At 42.4% G+C, this 23,005-nt stretch overlaps 2 protein-coding genes and 1 long non-coding RNA gene across 7 annotated transcripts in view; all 3 read left to right on the top strand.

Moving 5' to 3' along the window:
• The window catches only part of LOC111968369 (uncharacterized), an 8,775-nt gene extending 2,339 nt beyond the window's left edge, over positions 1-6,436 (top strand). The window contains exons 2-3 of the long non-coding RNA XR_002877881.2: positions 3,351-3,523; positions 5,572-6,436. This is a non-coding gene — a long non-coding RNA (uncharacterized lncRNA). The remainder of the gene's footprint in view (positions 1-3,350; positions 3,524-5,571) is intronic.
• A 3,520-nt stretch (positions 6,437-9,956) lies between these two features.
• On the top strand, positions 9,957-12,362 carry pomk (protein O-mannose kinase). Of its 5 annotated transcripts, none has more exons than XM_023994950.2 (3): positions 9,957-10,063; positions 11,145-11,432; positions 11,528-12,362. In XM_023994950.2, exons 2-3 carry the CDS (start codon positions 11,160-11,162, stop codon positions 12,302-12,304), a joined length of 1,050 nt encoding a protein of 349 aa, XP_023850718.1. In that variant the 5' UTR covers positions 9,957-10,063; positions 11,145-11,159; the 3' UTR covers positions 12,305-12,362. The 5 variants fall into 5 exon arrangements, with proteins under 5 accessions (XP_023850718.1, XP_023850717.1, XP_070301368.1 ...); XM_023994949.2 differs by having other exon boundaries at positions 9,957-10,070; XM_070445267.1 differs by having other exon boundaries at positions 10,057-10,293.
• Positions 12,363-12,821: 459 nt separating this feature from the next.
• Positions 12,822-23,005, top strand: ivd (isovaleryl-CoA dehydrogenase). The gene is made up of 12 exons (XM_023994947.2): positions 12,822-13,069; positions 13,750-13,839; positions 14,172-14,223; positions 14,379-14,548; positions 16,289-16,382; positions 16,520-16,650; positions 19,728-19,824; positions 19,942-20,035; positions 21,241-21,322; positions 21,712-21,816; positions 21,976-22,048; positions 22,240-23,005. The coding sequence occupies exons 1-12, from the start codon at positions 12,947-12,949 to the stop codon at positions 22,371-22,373; spliced, it is 1,245 nt and encodes a 414-aa protein (XP_023850715.1). The 5' UTR covers positions 12,822-12,946; the 3' UTR covers positions 22,374-23,005.

Genomic DNA, 23,005 nt, shown 5'->3' with positions numbered 1-23,005 from the left:
CCAAAAAAGAGGAGAGATTCCGTTTAGGATCACCAACTTATTAATTTAGAAGTTCGTAACATGTCAGAATAATAGTTAGAGAGAAGGATTTATTCAGTTTTTGTATTTCTTTCATCACATTTCAGTGGGTCAGAAGTTTACATGACACTCAATTTAGTATTTGGTAGCATTGCTTTACAATTGCTTTAACTTGGATCAAAGAGTTTTGGAATGCCTTCCGACAAGTCTTCCCCACAAATTAAGTTGGGTGATTTAGCCCAGTTCTCTCCTGACAGAGCTTAAGTTGTAACTGAGTCAGGTTTGAAGGCCTCTTGTACGCGCTACACGCCTGTTGCCACGCTTTTCCGTTCTGCCCACAAAATTTTCATATAGGATTGACTGGTCAGGGCTTTGTGATGGGGCCGACTCCAATACCTTGACTTTGTGTCCTTAAGCCATTTTGCCACAACTTGTAAGTATGCTTGGGTGTCATTGTCGATTTGGAAGGGACTAGAGAAGGCCAGCCAACCCTGGTATACAAAGTGCAGTGGTGCGTAAGGGTTTTGCAGTTTAAAATAAATCTCAAAGTGCCATGGTAAAGGGTGTCAATTGATCTCAAACACTTAGCGGAAGCTTTCATATATAAAATATCCCCATAGTCTAGTAAAGGCATAAATGTAGCTGATACTAGCCTCCTTCTGGCTTCAAAAGAAAAACAGGCCTTATTCCTAAAATAAAATCCCAATTTCAGCTTCAATCTTTTTGTAAATTGTTGAATATGCAATTTAAAAGAGAGGCCGTCATTAATTAAAATTCCAAGATATTTATATGAGGTTAGTCTCAATCTCAATGCTCAATGTGTATGCAAACTTCTGACTTCAACTTTATGGCTGAGCGATGGCGTGCGGCTTAGACAAGATGCAGTAGATGGTTTTGAATATAGTATATACATATGAGATGAGTAATGTAGGATATGTAAACATTATTAAAGTGGCGTTATTTAAAGTGACTAGTGATACCTTAATTGAGTCAATTTATTTAAGTGGCCAGAGATTTGAGTCTGTATGTTGGCAGCAGCCTCTCTATGTTAGTGATGGCTGTTTAAAATTAACTTCTTCAGGACTGGTGGGTCCCCTGTGGGAAGGTTGAGCTAAAGTAGGCTAATGCGATTAGCATGAGGTTGTAAGTAACAAGAACATTTCCCAGCACATAGACATATCTGATATTCTTGTTAATCTAACTGCACTTTCCAATTTACAGTAGCTATTACAGTGAAATAATACCATGCTATTGTGTGAGGAGAGTGCACAGTTTTGAACATGAAAAGTTATTAATGAACAAATTAGGCACATTTGATAAAACATTTTGAACAGAAATGCAATGGTTTATTGGATCAGACTAACAATTTGCACATACACTGCTTCCATCTAGTGGCCAATATCTAAATTGCACCTGGGCTGGAATAATACATGATGGCCGTTCTCTTGCATTTCAAAGATTATGGTACAAAAAAAACGGTTGTTTTTTTCTTTGTATTATCTTTTACCAGATCCAATGTTTTATATTCTCCTACATTCCTTTGACATTTACACAAACTTCAAAGTGTTTCCTTTCAAATGGTACCAAGAAAATGCATATCCTTGCTTCAGGGCCTGAGCTACAGGCAGTTAGATTTGGGTATGTCATTTCAGTCGAAAATTAAAAAAAAGGGGCTGATCCTTAAGAGTCCTCTTAGAATAAACCTATATTTCTCCCCCTGATTTGCTTTGGGGTCTGTGTTATCGAAGAGTAACATAAACTGCTAACAGAGTTATGTACTATTATGTTGAAGATGCACTATGCAGAAATCGCTCCGCCATTTCCTGGTTGCTAAAATTCTAATTATTTGCCTAATTTTAGTATATGTGAGGAAACAAGCATGGTGTAGTGTAGAGAAACATTGTACCATCTAAACCGCTGTGAAATATATTTTCAATTACCAAAAATATTGTATTTTCAGCTGTTTGAAGCTGGTGTACAAAACCGAAAGTAAAAGAGGCAAAAACAAAACTTAATGGGATGCATAGAAATACTGCACATAGAACAGATCTACCGCTTATTAGACTTGCTTTTAATGAGAATGACAAGTCTATAACACGCATTTCTATGTGAATTTGGTCGGTCACCCAAAAAGTTTCATATTGCAGCTTTGATGGTGTATAGCTCCATCTACTAAAATCTTTAGCTACAGAATATCTCACCACCATGCCTTTCCATCTTCTCCTCTCTCTCTTTCATGCCTTTCTTGAGCGCATAAAGAGATGGGCTGTCAACAGTTTAATTAAATATGTTGGGTTGTGAAAACATGTTACTATCGATGTTCCCGAACAGATTTAATTTGGTTTCGCAAATTAAGTACTGGGTAGCTGCAGGAACAGGGTTGGCGAGCCCATTGCACACAGAGTTTGGGAGGAATATCATCTGTCGTTCAGCAAGTGGCTGCATGCTCCTCAAATAGTGGTGGATGCATGGGTGTTGTTGAAGAATATTTACTATATGCTTATGTTGAATCCTATATTTATGCATATATGCTTATGTTAAATAATATATTCATGCTATGTTAATTATTTATGTGAAAAATGGAGGAACTGTAGCTGAATAGTAAAATGCCAGTGTTTGGTAACTTGAGGGTAACCAGCTTTGCATAACTTGTATCAGAGGAACCATGAGAACAGGATGTAGGGAGGGTTTGTGACAGAATCAGGCAATTGGCAGAACGCCCAGAATATTGTGCATTTGACTGAGAGCAGGTGCTGTGGGAACACAAACAGTTTCTGCAAAAGATATAGAGAACAAGGCAGTTCCTAGGCCGTCATTGAAAATAATAATTTGTTCTTTCCTGACCTGCCTAGTTAAATAAAGGTACATTTTTTTCATAAAATAAAAAAATAGGACAGTCCTTATAACTATGGTGTGTGAACAAAGGTTTATTGAGTCCTACTCTAGCTGTGTCTGGAGTGGGTCTCCGTTGCTGCAGCTCGTATTAAAGAACTACATCTCTTAACAGTTCTTCCCTTTTCTGGCTGATTTTTCCCATAACAGTGTGAAATAAGGTTTTTTATAAGCCCAGCCATTTCTATATGCAATCCAGTATGAAAGCAGAGTTTTGATGGTTGCTGCTCAAAAGAGGAGGATCCCAGCTGCTACTATTTATCTCTCAGCTGCTAATATTAAGCACACGCTCTACTATAAAGCCTGGCCCTATGGCTAAGTTTGCATATCTGTCTAACCCTGCTGTACCATACAATATGACTCTAGAACAGTATTACACCATTTTTAAATGGAATGCTCAACAGTGATTATTGATCTCTCTCTCTCTGCCATACTCACAGTTCCCTCACTCAGATCGTATGTCGGTGGGTTGATGGCCCTGCAGGCCTGTTTGAGGGACAACTGGACAGAACATATCAGAATGCTTGGACCTCAGCTAAGACCCTCCTCTCCTTCCTTGTCTTTCAAGGGAAGACACTTCTCTACTATTCCGGTTTGACATGATGCTCTCAAGGTGTGTCTCTTTCTCATGTTGCGTAGTATCACCTGTAGATGACTCCTAGACACTTTCACATATGGGGCTCCCGAGTGGCGCAGCGGTCTAAGGAACTGCATCTTAGTGCTAGAGGCATCACTACAGACACTCTAGTGCGAATCCAGGCTGTATCACAACCGGCCGTGATTAGGAGTCCCATAGGGCGCCGAACAATTGGCCCAGCGTCGTCCGGGTGTGGCTGGTGTAGGCCGTCACTGTAAATAAGAATTTGTTCTTAACTGACTTGCCTAGTAAAATAAAATAAACAAATAAAAACATATTTTGCCTCTGAATTGGTGTCCACATCAGCCTATATACTTGTTACAGTTGAAGTCGGAAGTTTACATGCACTTAAGTTGGAGTCATTAAAACTCCTTTTTCAACCACTCCACAAATGTAAGGTTAACAAACTATAGTTTTGGCAAGTCGGTTAGGACATCTACTTTGTGCATGACACAAGTTATTTTTCCAACAATTGTTTACAGACAGATTATTTCACTTATAACTCACTGTATCACAATTCCAGTGGGTCAGAAGTTTACATACACTAAGTTGACTGTGCCTTTAAACAGCTTGGAAAATTCCAGAAAATTATGTCATGGCTTTAGAAGCTTCTGATAGGCTAATTGAGTCAATTGGAGGTGTACCTGTGGAGGTATTTCAAGGCCTACCTTCAAACTCAGTCCCTCTTTGCTTGACATCATGGGAAAATCAAAAGAAATCAGCCAAGACCTCAGAAATTAAATTGTAGACCTCCACAAGTCTGGTTCATCCTTGGGAGCAATTTCCAAGTGCCTGAAGGTACCACGTTCATCTGTACAAACAATAGAACGCAAGAATAAACACGCAGCCGTCATACCGCTCAGGAAGGAGACGTGTTCTGTCTCCTAGAGATGAAAGTACCTTGGCGTGAAAAGTGCAAATCAATCCCAGAACAACAGCAAAGGACCTTGTGAAGATGCTGGAGGAAACAGGTATAAAAGTATCTATATCTACAATAAAACGAGTCCTAGATCGACATAACCTGAAAGGCCTCTCAGCAAGGAAGAAGCTACTGCTCAAATAAACGCCATAAAAACGAGCAGACTACGGTTTGCAACTGCACATGGGGATAAAGATCGTACTTTTTGGAGAAATGTCCTCTGGTTTGATGAAACAAAAAATAGAACTGTTTGGCCATAATGACCATCGTTATGTTTGGAGGAAAAAGGGAGCGGCTTGCAAGCTGAAGAACACCATCCCAACCGTGAAGCATGGGGGTGGCAGCATCATGTTGTGGGGGTGCTTTGCTGCAGGAGGGACTGGTGCACTTCACAAAATAGAATGGCATCATGAGAAGGGGAAATTATGTGGATATATTGAAGCAACATCTCAAGTCATCAGTCAGGAAGTTAAAGCTTGGTCGCAAATGGGTCTTCCAAATCGACAATGACCCCAAGCATACTTACAAGTTGTGGCAAAATGGCTTAAGGACAACAAAGTTAAGGTATTGGAGTGGCCATCACAAAGCCCTGAACTCAATCCCATTGAAAATATGTGGGCAGAACTGAAAAAGTGTAGGCGAGCAAGGAGGCCTTACAAACCTGACTCAGTTACACCAGCTCTGTCAGGAGAAATGGGCTAAAATTCACCAAATTTATTGTGGGAAGCTTGTGGAAGGCTACACGAAACGTTTGACCCAAGTTAAACAATTTAAAGGCAATGCTACCAAATACTAATTGAGTGTATGTAAACTTCTGACCCACTGGGAATGTGGTGAAAGAAATAACAGCTGAAATAAATAATTCTCTCTACTATTATTCTGACATTTCACATTCTTAAAATAAAGTGGTGATTCTAACTGACCTAAAACAGGGATTTTTACTAGGATTAAATGTCAGGAATTGTGAAAAACTGAGTTTAAATGTATTTGGCTAAGGTCTATGTAAACTTCCGACTTCAACTGTACCTGTGTGTTAGAATACTGCGTCCCTTTCACGTAATTTGAATGATCCCTCCACTGCCGCATGCTCTCTCTTTCTCTCCAGGATAACATCAGGGAAAGCAGAGAGGAAGAGGACACTTCAGGGGGAAGCAGAGAGGAAGAGGACACTTCGGGGGAAGCAGAGAGGAAGAGGACACTTCAGGGGAAGCAGAGAGGAACAGGACACTTCAGGGGAAGCAGAGAGGAAGAGGACACTTCAGGGGAAGCAGAGAGGAAGAGGACACTTCGGGGGAAGCAGAGAGGAAGAGGACACTTCGGGAAAGCAGAGAGGAAGAGGACACTTCAGGGGAAGCAGAGAGGAAGAGGACACTTCGGGGGAAGCAGAGAGGAAGAGGACACTGCGGGGGGAAGCAGAGAGGAAGAGGACACTTCGGGGGAAGCAGAGAGGATGGGGAAACATCAGGGGAAGCAGAGAGGACGAGGAAACATCAGGTGAAAGCTCCATCTACTACAAAGAAACTAATGCCTTATTTGCTACGTGGGTTTTATCTTATCGAATAAAAGGATGCTTAATGCTTAAGAGTTTACTGATATAAGTAGGAGACGTGACATCCTGGCAACTATGAGAAAAAACACTTCATATCGGAGTTGTCTTGGGATGGCTATGCATATTCATGTTATGAGGCTAGTAGCATAGCATCTCTCCCCATTGAATACAGGCAGTTGACGTCAACAACCCTCATGGAATATTCAAAAAAGGATTACAATAAAGAGATGTAATCACAAATCAAAAGAAAGGAGAGACATGCATCTTGTCAGTATATCCATCATCTTTGGGGGAAGTTGTTTTGCTGTTGTCACCAATCCCAGGCTGCCAGACAACATCGACGACTTCATCCCCCTCATCCTAAACTTTGCTAACTCTTGTTCAGCTGCTCTTTGATTAAATTGGTTTAATTAAATGTTTACATTGGCTTCAAGTATTTGTTATTTTACTGAACATTGCTAGATGACACTTCTATGGAATTAGACATTTCACAGGGTAACCAGAAGCATAAAGGCCATTTTCCAGTTGGTTTTGGCTCAGAGTAAAACACACCAATCCCTGTCCTAATTTCAACAACGTGTACCAATGTGATATAAATTGTATTTTTTAGTAGTAAATCTCAGTTGTATTTTTAGACCTGTTTTCAACTTCAGTACCAAAAATGTTGTGGCTGCTCCGCATATGATATAGTAATTACAAAAGTGTACAATGCTGAAAGTAGAGCTTGTGTTTAAAAGCTCTCGTATGGTGTTTGTCATTCGAATTTTGTTGGGCACTATGCTGGCCCAAAGGTTCCATGGCCACAATAAAGCTAGATTATGAATCAGAATTTCATGGGAATTTTCAACCACAATTCATTTGGACCAGGATAACAGAGGACCTACTGCCTGGCGTCTCTGGATCTGCAGATAGATAAAGAGAAGATATTGACTCAACACTCACCAGCCAATTATTATTTATTTAACTAGGCAAGGCAGTTAAGAACAAATTCTTATTTTACAATGATGGCCTACCGGGGAACAGTGGGTCAACTGCCTTGTTCAGGGGCAGAACGACAGATTTTTACCTTTTCAACTCGGGGATTGCAATCCAGCAACCGTTTGGTTACTGTCCCAACGCTCTAACCACTAGGCTACCAGCCACCCCGATCAGTGTTGGCAATGCAGTAGTACTGGAAATGACACCCTTCAAATACTGAGGAAATTTGCAAATGAATTAAATGCCCTTAATTTGCATTGCGAATGTTGCTTTGATGGATACTAAATATGACTGGTTGTGATTAACAGTATAAACGTAAGAGTGGTAATGTAACGAAGCAGCAGTATTTTGACCCAGCAGATGGCAGTAATCCACCTTCAATAATGAGCAGGGTGCAGGAGGTTTAGGCTTGAGATCCAAAGGCGTAGAATTCACACATGTGCCTATAATCCAAATCAAGCAGATTGAGTGCCATTACTCAGTGTTGAAGTTATTAAACCCACACCCACATTTCTGAAACGTTTTAACTGCTGTGCTCTGCTCACTATACTCAACCTAAAGTGCAACACATCCAGTTTTATAAAAATAAATATGAACACAGAGCAGTTTAGAAGTTACATGTTAAATATAACACCAGAATTGGATGACCTTATATGAGAGAGAGAGAGAGAGAGAGCGAGAGGGAGGTTTATCTCTAAACCTGCGTTGGAAACACATTAAAAAATATATTTAACCTTTAACTTATTTAACATACAGTATGTATTAGTCACAACAGATGATGGCAATGCACCATTCGACACATATCTACGATTGATATTAGTGCTGTCACAATGCATCTTGATATGGCCTATAGTGGTGACATAATGTACTGTCAAACAAAGCTGAGAGAGAGAGAGAGTGTGAACTGTCTCTTATACACATCTAGATGTGTATAAGAAGAGAGAGAGAGAGAGAGAGAGAGAGAGAGAGAGAGAGAGAGAGAGAGAGAGAGAGAGAGGGGGGGGTTACTGGAGAGCTAGCTTCATCCAATTCACTGTAATTAGCCTGTATATTAGTCTAGGTTACCTTTAGTTGGCCATGTTTCAAAGCTTTTATGATCTCTATTAGGATAATTCATAGGACTTACTACACTCCTGCCAGAAAGCATGTAATGCACCCAGAAATGTCATATCTCTGTTGGAGATGCAAAAAGCATTTGTGGACACCATTTTTAGATACACTATGTGCTATTATTTCATTGTGTCTAGGAATGTATATCCATCAATTTCCACGATTATGTCTGTTGGGAAATTGAAATATTGGTGATCAACATCAGAAAAAGTATTGTAATCTAGGTCTAATAGCTGCAAAACGATGTATAGCCATCAATCTGTAAGTCTCAAATCCAATCTCAATAACAAACTTGAGGACTGAACTATCTAACTACATCCTATTAGACTATATATTATCAAATCAAACATAAAGCAGACATTTTTGACAGCATTTGGAAACCGTATGTTGACCAAAGTGCTGTATAGTGGGCGTTTTGTTTTGTGTTGTTTTGTTTGTGAATGTCAGTTTGTTTTGGTTAGATTTTTTGGCCTTAGTGTTTTGCTTGTGGATCCCTCTGTGAGAATGAATGTAGATTTCTGTGGGTGGGTGGGAAGTGGGTGGGAGGGAGATGTATACTGACACTGTGAGATTATACTTTTTGTATTTATTTATTGTTTTTTAAATGTGTGTATTTAGTCCCCCCGTCTCCCTGTCCACCCACGACTGCGTGGCCACGCATGACTCCAAACCATCATCAAGTGATGTGTTATTGACTGTACGTTTGTATATTTGTTTATGTGTAACTCTGTGTTGTTGTTTTTGTCGCACTGCTTTGCTTTATCTTGGCCAGGTCGCAGTTGTAAATGAGAACTTGTTCTCAACTGGTGAAATAAAAAATAAAAAAAATAAAATCAAGGCCTAATCACCGACAACAATGAGACTGCCTACAGGGAGGAGGTCAGAGACCTGGCAGTGTGGTGCCAGTAGAACAATCTCTCTCTCAACGACAGCAAGACAAAGGAGCTGATCGTGGACTACAGGAAACGGAGGGGCGAGCATGCCCCCATTCACATCGAAGGGGCTGTAGTGGAGTGGGTCAGCCCAGTACATCACTGGGGCCCAGCTCCCTGCCATCCACGACCTCCATACCAGTAGGTGTAAGAGGAAGGCCCGAAATTCTTTCAAAGACCCCAGCCATAGACTGTTCACTCTGCTACCGCACGGCAAGCGATACCAGAGCATCAAGTCTGGGACCAAAAGGCTCCTGAACAGCTTCTACCCCCAAGCCATAAGACTGCTGAACAGTTCATCAAATAGCTACCCGGACAAAAAAAATATGCTTTTTTTTATTGTCACATAGACCGGATAGGTAAAGTGAAATGTCTTGTTTTACAGCATCAGCCATAGTAGTACAGCACCCATAGAGCAAATGAGGGTTAAGTGCCTTGCTCAAGGGCACATCGACATGTTTTTCACCTTGTCGGCCCAGGTATTTGAACCAGCGACCTTTCGGTTACTGACCCAACGCTCTAACTGCAAGGCTACCTGACTATTTGCATTGACTCTTTTTTGCTCTGACCCTCTTACGCTGACAATGCACAGCGAACACTCACTGGACTTGGTACTGGTACTCTGTGTATAGCCGGCATTGTAAATAAGAATTTGTTCTTAACTGACTTGCCTAGTTAATGAAAGGTTAAATAAATAAATAAAAATATATATAGCCTTATTGTTATATTCCGTTACTATTTTTCTACTTTTATTAGCCAATTGTGTTACTCTGCAATGTTGGGGAAAGGCTCGTAAGTAAGCATTTCACGGTAAAAGTGTATATCTTTTGTATTCGGCGCATGTGACAAAATGTGATTTGATTTGCTGCGAGGGGACTTTTATTATGAAGTTGAACTTCAAGTAGAAGTTTTACCCGGATGTAATTGTTCAACGTTGGAGAAATGAATGACAACAATATACTGTTGATAAAGAACAAGTCCTAAATAGATAAGAAACGAGGTCAGAGCGTCTTCTCTCATCATGTAAAGTAAGGGGTAAGTTAGTTACTAGCTGCTAACCTGTAGTTCCCACTCGGTTTCTAAAGTTAGCTAGCATGTAGCACAATATTAATGGACTAAAGGAACCTAACGTTACGGCTTTACTATGTTTAAAGGCGAATTGGCTCTGGAGGCCAAAAACAGCCAAATACTCCATCTAAACGAGAATCGAATCTCAATTGCGGTAGCTACCGTTCTCGAAACATAAATCCCTCTACTGGTATGTTCATATCACATACAAATAATTTCACAAACGCAAAATACACATGCATGTAGACCAGAGGCTGGAACACGCGTTGTAAAAATGTAGATGTTGTCTGTGTAGTAACACCCATTCTTGATATGAAAGATCAAGGTACAAAACCGTACTGCAAGCGATGCGTGTTAATCTTCAAACCGAGTGTCGATGCTCTTGACCAATCTCCCCCTTACAGAAGACACTTTCGTCCAATCACTGGAGCTGAGAGTCGTGATCAAGGGTTAGCTAGCATGCAGCTGCTTAGCCGAGTGTTGAGTTGGCTAGCAACTGCTTGTTGTGTTGTGAACACGTTCATCTGATCTGACAAACGCCATAGACTGTGAATAGGGCATGCTTTGTGTGTGCAATATGATTTATGTATGTATGTATGTGGAATGGAGGTCAAAACGTGCCGTAAACTCACTCCACAGCTAGTTTGAATTGTTGCGCATGGAGCCAATCAAGAGGTGCAGGTTGGTACGTTGTCCAGGAGGGAGGTCACGTGTGTTGCGGTGCAGAAAACCACTGGTTCGAGGCCAGTATTGGGCAGTCTGAAAGTGGCTGTTAACAGCGCACGTTGACGTCGGTTTCATATATAGTTAGCTAGCTATGCAAAGACAGAGGGTGCTTGAAGTATCAAGGTTCGTTTCTGTTTTCATTGTGGATTCTAGATCATGGCCCACTGCAGAGCTAGGTTGCTGTAACTCCTAAATGCCAGGGAGGGAGACTGCTTGCAATTTATGACTGAATGTCATAGCTACAGTAGCTAAGCCAATTTTAGGTCTGTGGGTTTCTAAAAGTTGCCTACGTTACTTCTCTTCCTTTGTGAGCAGGCTCAGGACAGCAACATGGGCAGAAGCAACAGCACTACCTCGCGCAGTGTTCCAGTGGTGCTGTTGTGCCTTGGTGCTCTGCTATTGGGCAATGTGGTGATCTACTTCTACCTGGACTCACTGCAGCAGAGTGGCGACGGCGACCCCCACCTGACTCCTCATGGCGCGTGTCCGCCCCGTCACTTTAGGATGGCCAACATGAGGAACTGTTCGCCCTGGCTGGAGTGTCCACAAGTACGCACAGAGGTGCGCAAGTTGAAGATGATCGGCCAGGGAGCTGTTAAGCAGGTTAGCCACACAACAACAGAGAACATTGAAACCTATGCCCAATTTCGTCTGACGTAATTTAGTGTTTATTCAATGTCCTCCTCCCCCTCCCATAGGTTTTCCTGTCTGAGTGGAAGGGTCACAAAGTAGCCCTGTCCAAGCTCTCCTCCCCGGAATACCAGGAGGACTTCCTCCATGGGCTCTCCATGCTCCAGGCCCTCCAAGGGCCCCACGTGGTGGTGCTGGTAGGCCTGTGCTCAGAAGACCACACCCTGGTCACAGAGTACCATCCGCTGGGCTCTCTGCTCAACCTGGTTGCCGTGCTGGCCCAGGAGAGGCACCGCGTACGGGATACCTGGCAGACCCGCCTGCGGCTGGCACTGGACTACGTCTCCATTCTCCATTACCTCCACACCAGCCCCGCCGGGACCAGAGTCATGTGTGACTCGAACGACCTGGTGAAAACCCTGTCACAGTTCCTGCTGACCAGCGACTTCCACCTGGTGGTCAATGACCTGGATGCCCTGCCAGAGGTCGGGGCCCCTGCGGGCTCGCTAGTGAGATGTGGCCACCGGGAGCTCACAGGGGAATTTGTGGCCCCAGAGCAGCTGTGGCCCCACGGTGACGGCCAGCCATTTGCCGATGAGCTTATGCCGGGGTACGATGAAAAAACAGATATTTGGAAGATTCCAGATGTTACAAGTTTCCTGATGGGGAGGGTAGCGGGAGGTGACGTGGTCCACTTCCACCTCTTTCAGATCAACGGGGAGTGTAAGAGAAGAGACCCTCATCTTCGCCCCTCTGCAATGGACGTCCTGAGCGTGTACAGATCAGTCTATGCTACCATGATGAGAGATAGTCCCGGTCCTGGTGCCTCCAGAGACATGCTTTAATCTCACTTTTTCTTTGTACTGATAAGAAACTGGACTGTGTAATAAAAAATTAAATAACTTTTTGTCACAGTTTTATCATTTACCCTTTGAGATGTTACCTTTTGAAAATCAAATGACAATTGATATATTTTTATTTTATTTTTTACATTTGCTCACTTTTATCTTCGAAGCATTTGTGTTGCAATAATCTGTATAGTCTCTGATGCAAGTAGCCCATAATGTCATATGATGTGCTCCAGGACACAGGGTGGCGCTAATGCACCCGTTATTCCATTAACAGCTGACAGAAAACCTTCGCGCATAGTAGAGGGAATTCCCTTCCAAACATGGGGTGTATTAATTAAAAACAATTGTTGCAAAACAATTTTGTATTTTGCAACAGAAACCGTTTACGCCAAACGGAAAACGTTTCGCAACAGAAAACGAGAGTTTCTATAGGACAAATTCAGGTAGGTCCCGCCCCGTTTTGTTCCGTTTGGTTCTTAACCTGTTTCCGTTGCAAGACGTAATGAATGCATCCCTGGTTTGTGGATTGTTGTAGCAGGTCGGACACAATTCCCGTTCTCCGTAATTGTGTAATTATCCGACCTTGCGCTGATCTTGACTGTTTCGGAGCATACAGTCTCGCACCGCAATTTAACAATGTTTGCAGTCAGGAGTGCATTCCGCCTGGGTGCAAGAATCACTGAGATTTCAAGACGAGGATGCGCTGCCGGTCTTCCAGTGGATGATGTCGTCAACGGGCTTACTGAGGAGCAGATACAAGTAACGTTAGATAGCTACTTCAGTTAGCTAGCTAACGTTAGTTGAAAGTTAACGGCCAAAGACAGCTGACATTATACAGTCAACAAGCTCAGTTGAAAGTCTGTATTGTGGGTTTTTATGAAGGAACTAAACAAAAAGGTGTCAAGGACGCGTAGCTAGTGTTAGAGGCCAAAATGACGGACTGCTACTGTTATGACATAACGTTAACTGTTGTGGCGAGAGTCTTATTTAGATGGCTTTGGTTGTACTAACTACCTATGTCGTCTCGACATAGAGACGCTCGTTGTTCAGCTCAGTTAGGCTACCAGCTGTAGCTCTCTACTAGTCGGTTCAGAGCAAATTTATGCACGGGGCAAACAATGCTTTCAGACCTCTGGTAGCTACTGGTATGATCCCACACAAATGTTACGTGCGGACTGCTAAAGTTGGTGTGGACGAGGGGTGGGTTTCTTGTGCAGTTTTTGATTGGGTGAAAGTTCGTGCCTGCATGTGACGCTACTTCCCTCTGAAAGGGAATAACAATATCAAAATATGTTGATGCTATCTAGTAGTTATTGTATTGATACATTTGGTTTTTTTTAACAGTACTCTAACAGTATACATGAGAAAATATTCCGTTTGAAATTCATGTTGATACATTTTTTCTTGATATTTTTGCTGTCATTCCCTATTTTGTCCAGCTCCGACAGACAATCCGGAGGTTCCTAGCCGAGAAGCTGGCACCCATTGCCGATGAGATTGACAAGAGCAATGAATTTGTTGGGATGCGGGTGAGATGATGACATGTACAATTCTAAGAAGAGCTAGCAAGCTAGGACAACCTTACCATAATAGGATGGTGTGTGTGGTATTCTTCTTGAATAATTGTAATATCTTACTGTGGACTGCACTACAAACAGTAGTAATCCACCTCAAATGAATAACAAGACATCATTAGGATCCATGACCTAAATCATAAAAATACTGGACATTGTATTACAATAGAGGTAACTCTTAATGTTCTTCATGTAGGTCTACATTGAGTGTGTATTTAGTGACTAAAACTATGAACTTTGTAAGAGCCCTGGTTTACACCTGGTAACCTCTTGTTTTTTTCATGCAGGACTTTTGGAAAGACATGGGTGATATGGGACTCCTGGGTATCACTGCCCCATGTAAGAGATGGATATTGATTTCGGTTGATGTATCACTATGCTATTTATCCCGGTGTAAAATGGTTTACCAGTAGTTTCACCAATGGCCGTGATGGTGATCTGATCTAGAAGTAGCATCATCACTATGTTAACTTCTCACCCCCCCCCTCTCTAAGTGGATTATGGCGGTTCAGGATTGGGTTACCTAGATCATGTGATTGTGATGGAGGAAATGTCGCGAGTGTCGGCAGCTGTCGCCCTCAGCTACGGGGCCCATTCGAACCTCTGTGTCAATCAGATGGTGCGCCATGGCAACACGAAGCAGAAGGACAAGTACATGGCCAAGGTGTGGATGATATTTGTAGTCCCATACATGCTTAATTGCACCCTGAAGTATACAGGCAGCCTCAAAGTGCAATAGCCAGGTGTTCTTTTTATTTCTTTGATATGAAATGTATACCGTTGTCTTTTCCCAGCTCATGACAGGAGAGCATGTTTGTGTCTACTCTATACAGGCAGTTTCAAATTGAAATAGCCATGTTACAGTGCATTCGGAAACTATTCAGATCCCGTCACTTCTTCTACATTACAACCTTATTCTAAAATGGATTAAATAGTTTTTTCCCCCTCAATGCACAATTACACACTACACACAATACCCCATAATGACAAAGCAAAAAAAAAAGGAACTATCACATTTTACATAAGTATTCAGACCCTTTACTCAGTACTTTGTTGAAGCACTTTGGCAGCAATTACAGCCTTGAGTCTACTTGGGTATGACGCTACAAGTTTGGCACACCTGTATTTTGGGAGTTTCTCCAATTCTTCTCTGCAGATCCTCTCAAGTGCTGTCAGGTTAGATGGGGAGCGTCGCTGCACAGCTATTTTCAGGTCTCTCCAAAGATGTTCAATCGGGTTCAAGTCCGGGCTCAGGCTGGGCCACTCAAGGAAATTCAGACTTGACCCGAAGCCAGTCCTGGGTTGTCTTGGCTTTGTGCGTAGGGCTGTTGTCCTTTTGCCACAGTCTGAGGTCCTGAGCGCTCTAGAGCAGGTGTTCATCAAGGATCTCTCTATATTTTGCTCCGTTCATCTTTCCCTCGATCCTGACTAGTCTCCCACTCCCTGCCGCTGAAAAACATCCCCACAACATGGCGCTGCCACCACCATCCTTCACCGTAAGGATGGTGCCAGGTTTCCTCCAGACTTGATGCTTGGCATTCAGGCCAAAGAGTTCAATCTTGGTTTCATCAGACCAGAGAATCTCGTTTCTCATGGTCTAAGAGTTCTTTAGGTGCCTTTTGGCAAACTCTGAGCGGGCTGTCATGTGCCTTTTACTGAGGAGTGGCTTCCATTTGGCCATTTTACCATAAAGTCCTCAACGGTGGAGTGCTGCAGAGATGGTTGTTCTTCTGGAAGGTTCTCCCATCGCCACAGACGAACTCTGGCGCTCTGTCAGAGTGACCATTGGGTTCTTGGTCACCTCCCTTCTCCCCCGATCGCTCAGTTTGGCCAGGCGGCCAGCTCTAGGAAGAGTCTTGGTGGTTCCAAACGTCCTCCATTTAAGAATGATGGAGGCCACTGTGTTCTTGGGGATCTTCAATGCTGCAGACCTTTTTTTGGTACCCTTCCTTAGATCTGTGCCTCGACACAATATTGTCTCGGACCTCTACAGACAATGACTTCGACCTCATGGCTTGGTTTTTGCTCTGACATGCACTGTCAACTGTGGGACCTTATATAGACAGGTGTGTGTCTTTCCAAATCATGTCCAATCAATTAAATTTACCACTAGTGGATTCCAAGTTGTAGAAACGTCTCAAGGATGATCAATGGAAACAGGATGTTCCTGAGCTCAATTTTGAGTCTCATAGCAAAGGGTCTGAATGCTTATGTAAATATGGTATATTTTTATTTTGAATACATTTCAAAAAACCTGTTCGTTGTCATTATGGGGTATTGTGTAAAAACAATATTTTTAATCAATTTTCGAATAAGGCTGTAACGTAACAATGTGGAAAAAGTCAAGGTCTGAATACTTTTTGAATGCACTGTATGTCTTATCTTTCTAATATAATTTCCCCAGCTCATGACAGGAGAGCACGTGGGTGCCTTGGCAATGAGTGAGCCCAACGCCGGATCCGATGTGGTGTCCATGAAACTGAAGGCCAAGAAAGAAGGTGAGCCCTCTGGAATACTCTCCTTATAGCCCCTTTCCGTAGTAGCACAAGTTCACTGAGCCAGTTCCTTACCTCTTAAATGGCATCTTTGCTCATAATGCTGTCCATCTCCTCTCTGGGTTTTTATTTTGCTGAAGGTGACCACTACATTCTTAACGGTGGAAAGTTCTGGATCACCAACGGGCCAGATGCCGACGTTCTCATTGTGTACGCTAAGACAGACCCGAAGGCTCACCAAAAGGGTATCACAGCTTTCATTGTGGAGAAGGCAAGTATTTATCATAGGCAATGAAACCAAACGCCTTCCATATTCCACTTACAACAGCTTCACCAGTTATGGGTCTGGGTCTATTTACACTTGACCAGTTATGGGTCTGGTCCTATTTACACTTTACCAGTTATGGGTCTGGGCCTATTTACACTTCACCAGTTATGGGTCTGGGCCTATTTACACTTCACCAGTTATGGATCTGGGCCTATTTACACTTCACCAGTTATGGATCTGGGCCTATTTACACTTTACCAGTTATGGATCTGGGCCTATTTACACTTTACCAGTTATGGGTCTGGGCCTATTTACACTTTACCAGTTATGGGTCTGGGACCTATTTACACTTTCCAGTATGGGTCTGGCCTATTTACACTTTACCAGTTATGGGTCTGGGCCTATTTACACTTTAACAGTTATGGGTCTGGCCTATTTACACTTTACCCAGTTATGGGTCTGGGCCTATTACACTTTACCAGTTATGGGTCGGGCTATTTACACTTACCAGTTATGGTCTGGCCTATTTACACTTTACCAGTTATGGGTCTGGGCCTAGTATTTACACTTTACCAGTATGGGTTGGGCCTATTTACACTTTACCAGTTATGGGTCTGGGCCTATTTACACTTTACCAGTTATGGGTCTGGGCCTATTTACACTTTACCAGTTATGGGCCTGGGCCTATTTACACTTCACCAGTTATGGGCCTGGGCCTATATTCCCTCTAGTTTTTTTTGTTCGGCTTTAAGCAAATTGCAGGTCTGCTGAGTGCAAACTTAAACGTTTTGAAAAGTCTGTGTAACTTCCAGCGCGTGTTTACTGTGAACTCTGAATATGTACCCACTTTAAGTTACAGGTTTACTGTGAACTCTGAATCTGTACTGGCTTTAAGTTAGTTTTAAGTGGTCAAGTAGGCTACTGTGTCTATTTGATCATAAGGTGGACCTACCAGAGTGGCCTACCATCAAAAACAATGGAGAAAATGCATCCTATAACATTTTAACATGGAAATAGCTGTTCTATCATTCAGCCTACAGTAGCAGCCAATGTTTGGTGTTCAATGTAGGCCTACATTCCATGAGATTTTTTTTTTTTTAAACATGCAGGGCTTGGCATTAACCTGTTTATCCACTTGTCCTTCAGACAAGGAGGTGACTGGAAATGTTGTTTAGGCAAACCACTTTACAAAATAAAATGCATTATACCATTTACAGAGAAACAGACAAATTAATGTTCCCTCTGCCTATTGGCTACTTAGCTTATTCAAGCTTGTCTCAAAATACAACACTGCCCCTTTAAGACAATCTCTTTACCTGACTCGTTTTTCAAATATGTCTAGGAATGTACATATTTTGTGCTCTTGTAGGAAGCAATCACTCCCCTATTGCTGTCTACAAATGATCTATAACTGGGCTAATAACTCACTAACTAGCAAAGGATATGAACAAAATGTGCACACGTGGCTACATGCAGCTCTCGCTTTGATCTCAAACCAAGCGCATCTACTCACAACTGCTCATGCTGTAAACACAGTCCAGTTCAAAGTAAATGGAACAGATATGACCATATATGGTCTGTTTGGATATAGGCCTATTGCAGGTCTGATTGGTTATGCCGCACCGGTCTGTGTAGAGTACGTCCTGTGTGTCAATGCAATAGAATCCTACTCCGATGCGTTCTGCCTACAACAAAATCTGTTGTGTAGTTTGTTTTGTTTCGGTATGTTGCATTGAAAGTGGCTAATATTACGTTGATTCGATCATAATTGCCACAGTAAAGGGAAACGTTGAATGTTTACTGGGAAACTGTAGAACAGTGGTCACCAACCCTTTCTGAGTCAAGATCACTTTGAGTCAAAATGCAAGCTGAGATCTACTGCTCAGATTATATTTTTATGACTTAAACATAAGCCTATGCAACATTAACAAATTAAAAACAGTACTGTAGCAATGAGGTTTGTGCAGTAGGCTATAGGCCCAATACATGAATACCGCATATTGGCTTTGCTTGAATTGCCCTGCCAATGCATAGTTTTTATTTTTTTATTTCACTGGCCTGAGGGAGAGGGCGGCAGACTGAAGGTCTGCCTCAACATCCCTCCGCTCTCCTTTTCCGCCGCTGACACTGACCAAAATGGGGACACGGTCTTTCAGCTGATGGCGAAACTCAAGTCTCACCACATTATTTCTGCCTACAAATTCATGTTACTCCTATGAACAGAGAAAGTTAAATATTCCTTGATTATTAAAAGACCAAAGCCGCTAATAATAACAACGCCTATAGATACACTTTCCTACTAATTTATTACTGCTGCAGTGCTTGTTGTAGCGTTGAGTGTAAATAGGAAGAACAAGCATTTTATGGCTTATAAGTGTTGAATACAGTCTCTCTAGTCATGGTTTTTAAATCTCACAGTATCAACTTTGCTTTCTTTTATGCCTGCTAAATTACTGGAGACACAGTAATATGAGCCATCCGATTGGCCAGCGGTAAGCCTATAGTGCACTTGATTTGCTCTCCGGGCCCGGGTACCTTCAGACACATGAAATGGTTCCAAATGGTAAGTTTGCCTACCCATTGCACAGGGTAGCTGAATCGGCTGCACCTACTGACAATAGCCCGAGACGAATAAAACAAAATAGGAACACAAGGCTTTATCGTTGGGTTTTACAGAAATGTTTGGCTATCGACTAGGAATGCCTTGGACGATTGACCGGTTGGTGATCACTGCTCTAAAAAGTTGAGTGAAGTTCAATCTCTGGCTTCTCTCCATGGGTTGATATTTGTTCTGCACGACCGCATGCAGTTTTAGAGGGTCCGTTGCTCTGGACCCGTTTATACTTAATCAGTTATGGGTCTGGGCCCTTTTACACTTTCTTTTATTATGATCAATAATGGAAACGCTTCTGTCTCGGCCTCTACATGGACTTTCCCAACATTTCCCAGGTTTCCCAGTAATCGTGTTTTGGAGGATTCTGGATTTCTGGAAAACCTGGGAGTTTTGTGAAAGATACTAGAATTTTGCAACCCTAGTCTGGACATATTGGTAAATGTGTGCCCAACTTTTATTCCTACAGGGAATGCCAGGGTTTAGCACAGCACAGAAGCTGGATAAACTGGGAATGAGGGGATCCAACACTTGTGAACTTATCTTTGAGGACTGCAAGATTCCAGGTGTGTGCATGCGCGCATGTGCCTGAGCATGTATGCACATCTGTGTGAGTGTGTTCAGAAATATTTTTTATCATTATGAATTACGTTTTCAATTGCAACGTTGTCTTTTGATTACAGAGGAGAATGTCTTGGGTCCTCTCAACAAGGGAGTCTATGTGATGATGAGTGGACTTGACCTGGAGAGACTTGTGCTTGCAGCAGGACCTATCGGGTAAATATACATATTCTGGGTTTATAACACATGCACATGAGCCTATTCTGTCTACGTCTATCTAAACACAGCAAAAAAAGAAATGTCCTTTTTCAGAACCCTGTCTTTCAAAGGTAATTCGTAAAAATCTAAACAACTTCACAGATCTTCATTGTAAAGGGTTTAAACACTGTTTACCATGCTTGTTCAATGAACCATAAACAATTAATGAACATGCGCCTGTGGAACGGTCATTAAGACACTAACAGCTTACAGATGGTAGGCAATTAAGGTCACAGTTATGAAAACTTAGGACACTAAAGAGGCCTTTCAACTGACTCTGAAAAACACCAAAAGAAAGATGCCCAGGGTCCCTGCTCATCTGCGTGAACGTGCCTTAGGCATGCACTGCACTCATGCCACTGCAAGGAGGCATTTTTATGTTTTGTCTCACCGGGGGTGATAATCGGATTCGCGTTTAGTGTCGAAGGAATGAGCGTCACACCGAGGCCTGTTCTCTGGAGCGGGATCGAGGTGGAGGGTTCGTCATGGTCTGGGGCGGTGTGTCACAGCATCATCGGACTGAGCTTGTTGTCATTGCAGGCAATCTCAGCGCTTTGCGTTACATGGAAGACATCCTCCCTCATGTGGTACCCTTCCTGCAGGCTCATCCTGACATGACCCTCCAGCATGATAATGCCACCAGCCATGCTCATTCTGTGCATGATTTCCTGCAAGACAGGAATGTTAGCTTTCTGTCATGGCCAGCGAAGAGCCCGGATCTCAATCCCATTGAGCACGTCTGGGACCTGTTGGATCGGAGGGTGATGGCTAGGGCCATTCCCCCCCCAGAAATGTCCGGAACTTGCAGGTGCCTTGGTGGAAGAGTGGGGTAGCATCTCACAGCAAGAACGTGCAAATCTGGTGCAGTCCACGAGGAGGAGATGCACTGCAGTACTTAATGCAGCTGGTGGCCACACCAGATACTGACTGTTACTTTTGATTTTGACCCCCCCTTTGTTCAGGGACACATTATTCCATGACTATTCTGTTAGTCACATGTCTGTGGAACTTGTTTAGTTTATGTCTGTTGTTGAATCTTATGTTCATACAAATATTTATACATTTTAAGTTTGCTGAAAATAAACGCAGTTGACAGTGAGAGGATGTTTCTTTTTTTTTTGCTGAGTTTGTTCTGCAATGAAGAAAATGCTCCCCTCTTTCAGCATTATGCAATCTGTGATGGACTTTTCCGTTCCCTACCTGCACGTTAGAGAAGCTTTCGGACAGAAGATTGGACACTTCCAGGTGGGAAATCAACCAAACCATTCTCAGGCGTTCAAATAAGAAAGGGCACTTGTGTCAATCATTACATTTACATTTACATTTAAGTCATTTAGCAGACGCTCTTATCCAGAGCGACTTACAAATTGGAAAGTTCATACATATTCATCCTGGTCCCCCCGTGGGGAATGAACCCACAACCCTGGCGTTGCAAGCGCCATGCTCTACCAACTGAGCCACACGGGACCAATCATATTCCACTTACAACAAATCTCCACCTATTTCTCTTGCATATACCACCTCCTTTTAAGGTTTTGAAATGACTACATTTGATGTGAGAATTAATAATGCTTTCAGGTATAACAACTTTATTTTGCCTTTCCTGGAATTGATGTTTTTTCCCTTCCTACCAGTTAATGCAAGCAAAGATGGCCGACATGTACACACGCCTGGGTGCATGTAGACAGTATTTGTATAACGTGGCACGAGCCTGTGACAAGGGACACTTCAGTTCCAAGGTGAGCATTCTCGATTATTAATGTGAAATTCATAGAGGTAATGTAACAGCAAATGTATTGGATGAAAGTGTTGATGACAAATGTAATGTTACATTTTATAATGTAATATGATAGAAAAACAATATTGGATGGCACAATATTAACTTGGTGTTATTGCAGGACTGTGCTGGGGTCATTCTTTATTGTGCTGAGAATGCCACTCAAGTTGCTCTGGATGGAATTCAGTGCCTGGGTAAGAACCAAGCCAGCCATGCACTTTTATAGAAACATGTTGATCTTTGTAGCTAATGTTAACACTGCATGTGCAACTGTTTTACAGTTGTGTTCATCCTAACTATAATCTCTCTGGGGAGGTGGAGGGATCGGAGGGCTTGTTTTTCATTTGATTTATGACAAGTCATTGTTGCGTTTCTCCACCTGCAGGTGGCAACGGCTACATTAATGATTACCCCATGGGCCGTTTCCTGAGGGACGCCAAGCTGTACGAGATCGGAGCAGGCACCAGTGAGGTGCGCAGGCTCATCATTGGTCGAGCCTTCAATGCCATGTACAAGTAGACCTTGAAAGCTGAAGAGAAGTACACGTACTGGATCAAGACTCACCCAAAGGCCTTACACGAAATGTCATTATACACTCTTAGAAAAAAGGGTTCTAAAAGGGTTCTTTGCCTGTCCCTGTGTAGTAGAACCCTTTCACCCAATGAAGAACTGTTTAAGAACCCTTTAGTGAAAAGTTTCTACCATGGACCAAAACGGTCCCTCTAGGAGAAACAGCCGAGGGAACACTTTATGATTCTCCATATCAGCTTTAGTCACGGGCAACAAGCACCGGAGTATCACCAATGGTTCACGTTCCAAGATTGATGATTCGTCTGGTGTGGACTTAGATCTCTGCCTCCAGTGTTTAGATACAATAAGTAGTCTGGTATCAACCCAATGAAACTGTATTTATCATACACTGAAATAATAGGAAATGGTAAAAGTAACAATTTCATTTATTTATGGCATTTAATAGGGTTTTATTGATTCTACCCTGCAGTGAAATGACCTTAGTCTATATAGTGGAGGACTCTAGTAGTGTGTCTGAAGCCGTGAACGATACAATACGCTCTTATGCAAAGAGTTATCTTGCAAGCAGCAACATTTTTAAATCATGACAAACTTCAGATTAAAATATCCCCCTTCCATTA

The sequence above is a fragment of the Salvelinus sp. IW2-2015 genome, linkage group LG9 (genome assembly GCF_002910315.2).
Source record: "Salvelinus sp. IW2-2015 linkage group LG9, ASM291031v2, whole genome shotgun sequence".
NCBI classification, from domain to species: domain Eukaryota; kingdom Metazoa; phylum Chordata; class Actinopteri; order Salmoniformes; family Salmonidae; genus Salvelinus; species Salvelinus sp. IW2-2015.
The sequence above is the reverse complement of the archived record's forward strand: the minus strand, read 5'-3'. Positions and strand labels throughout refer to the sequence as shown.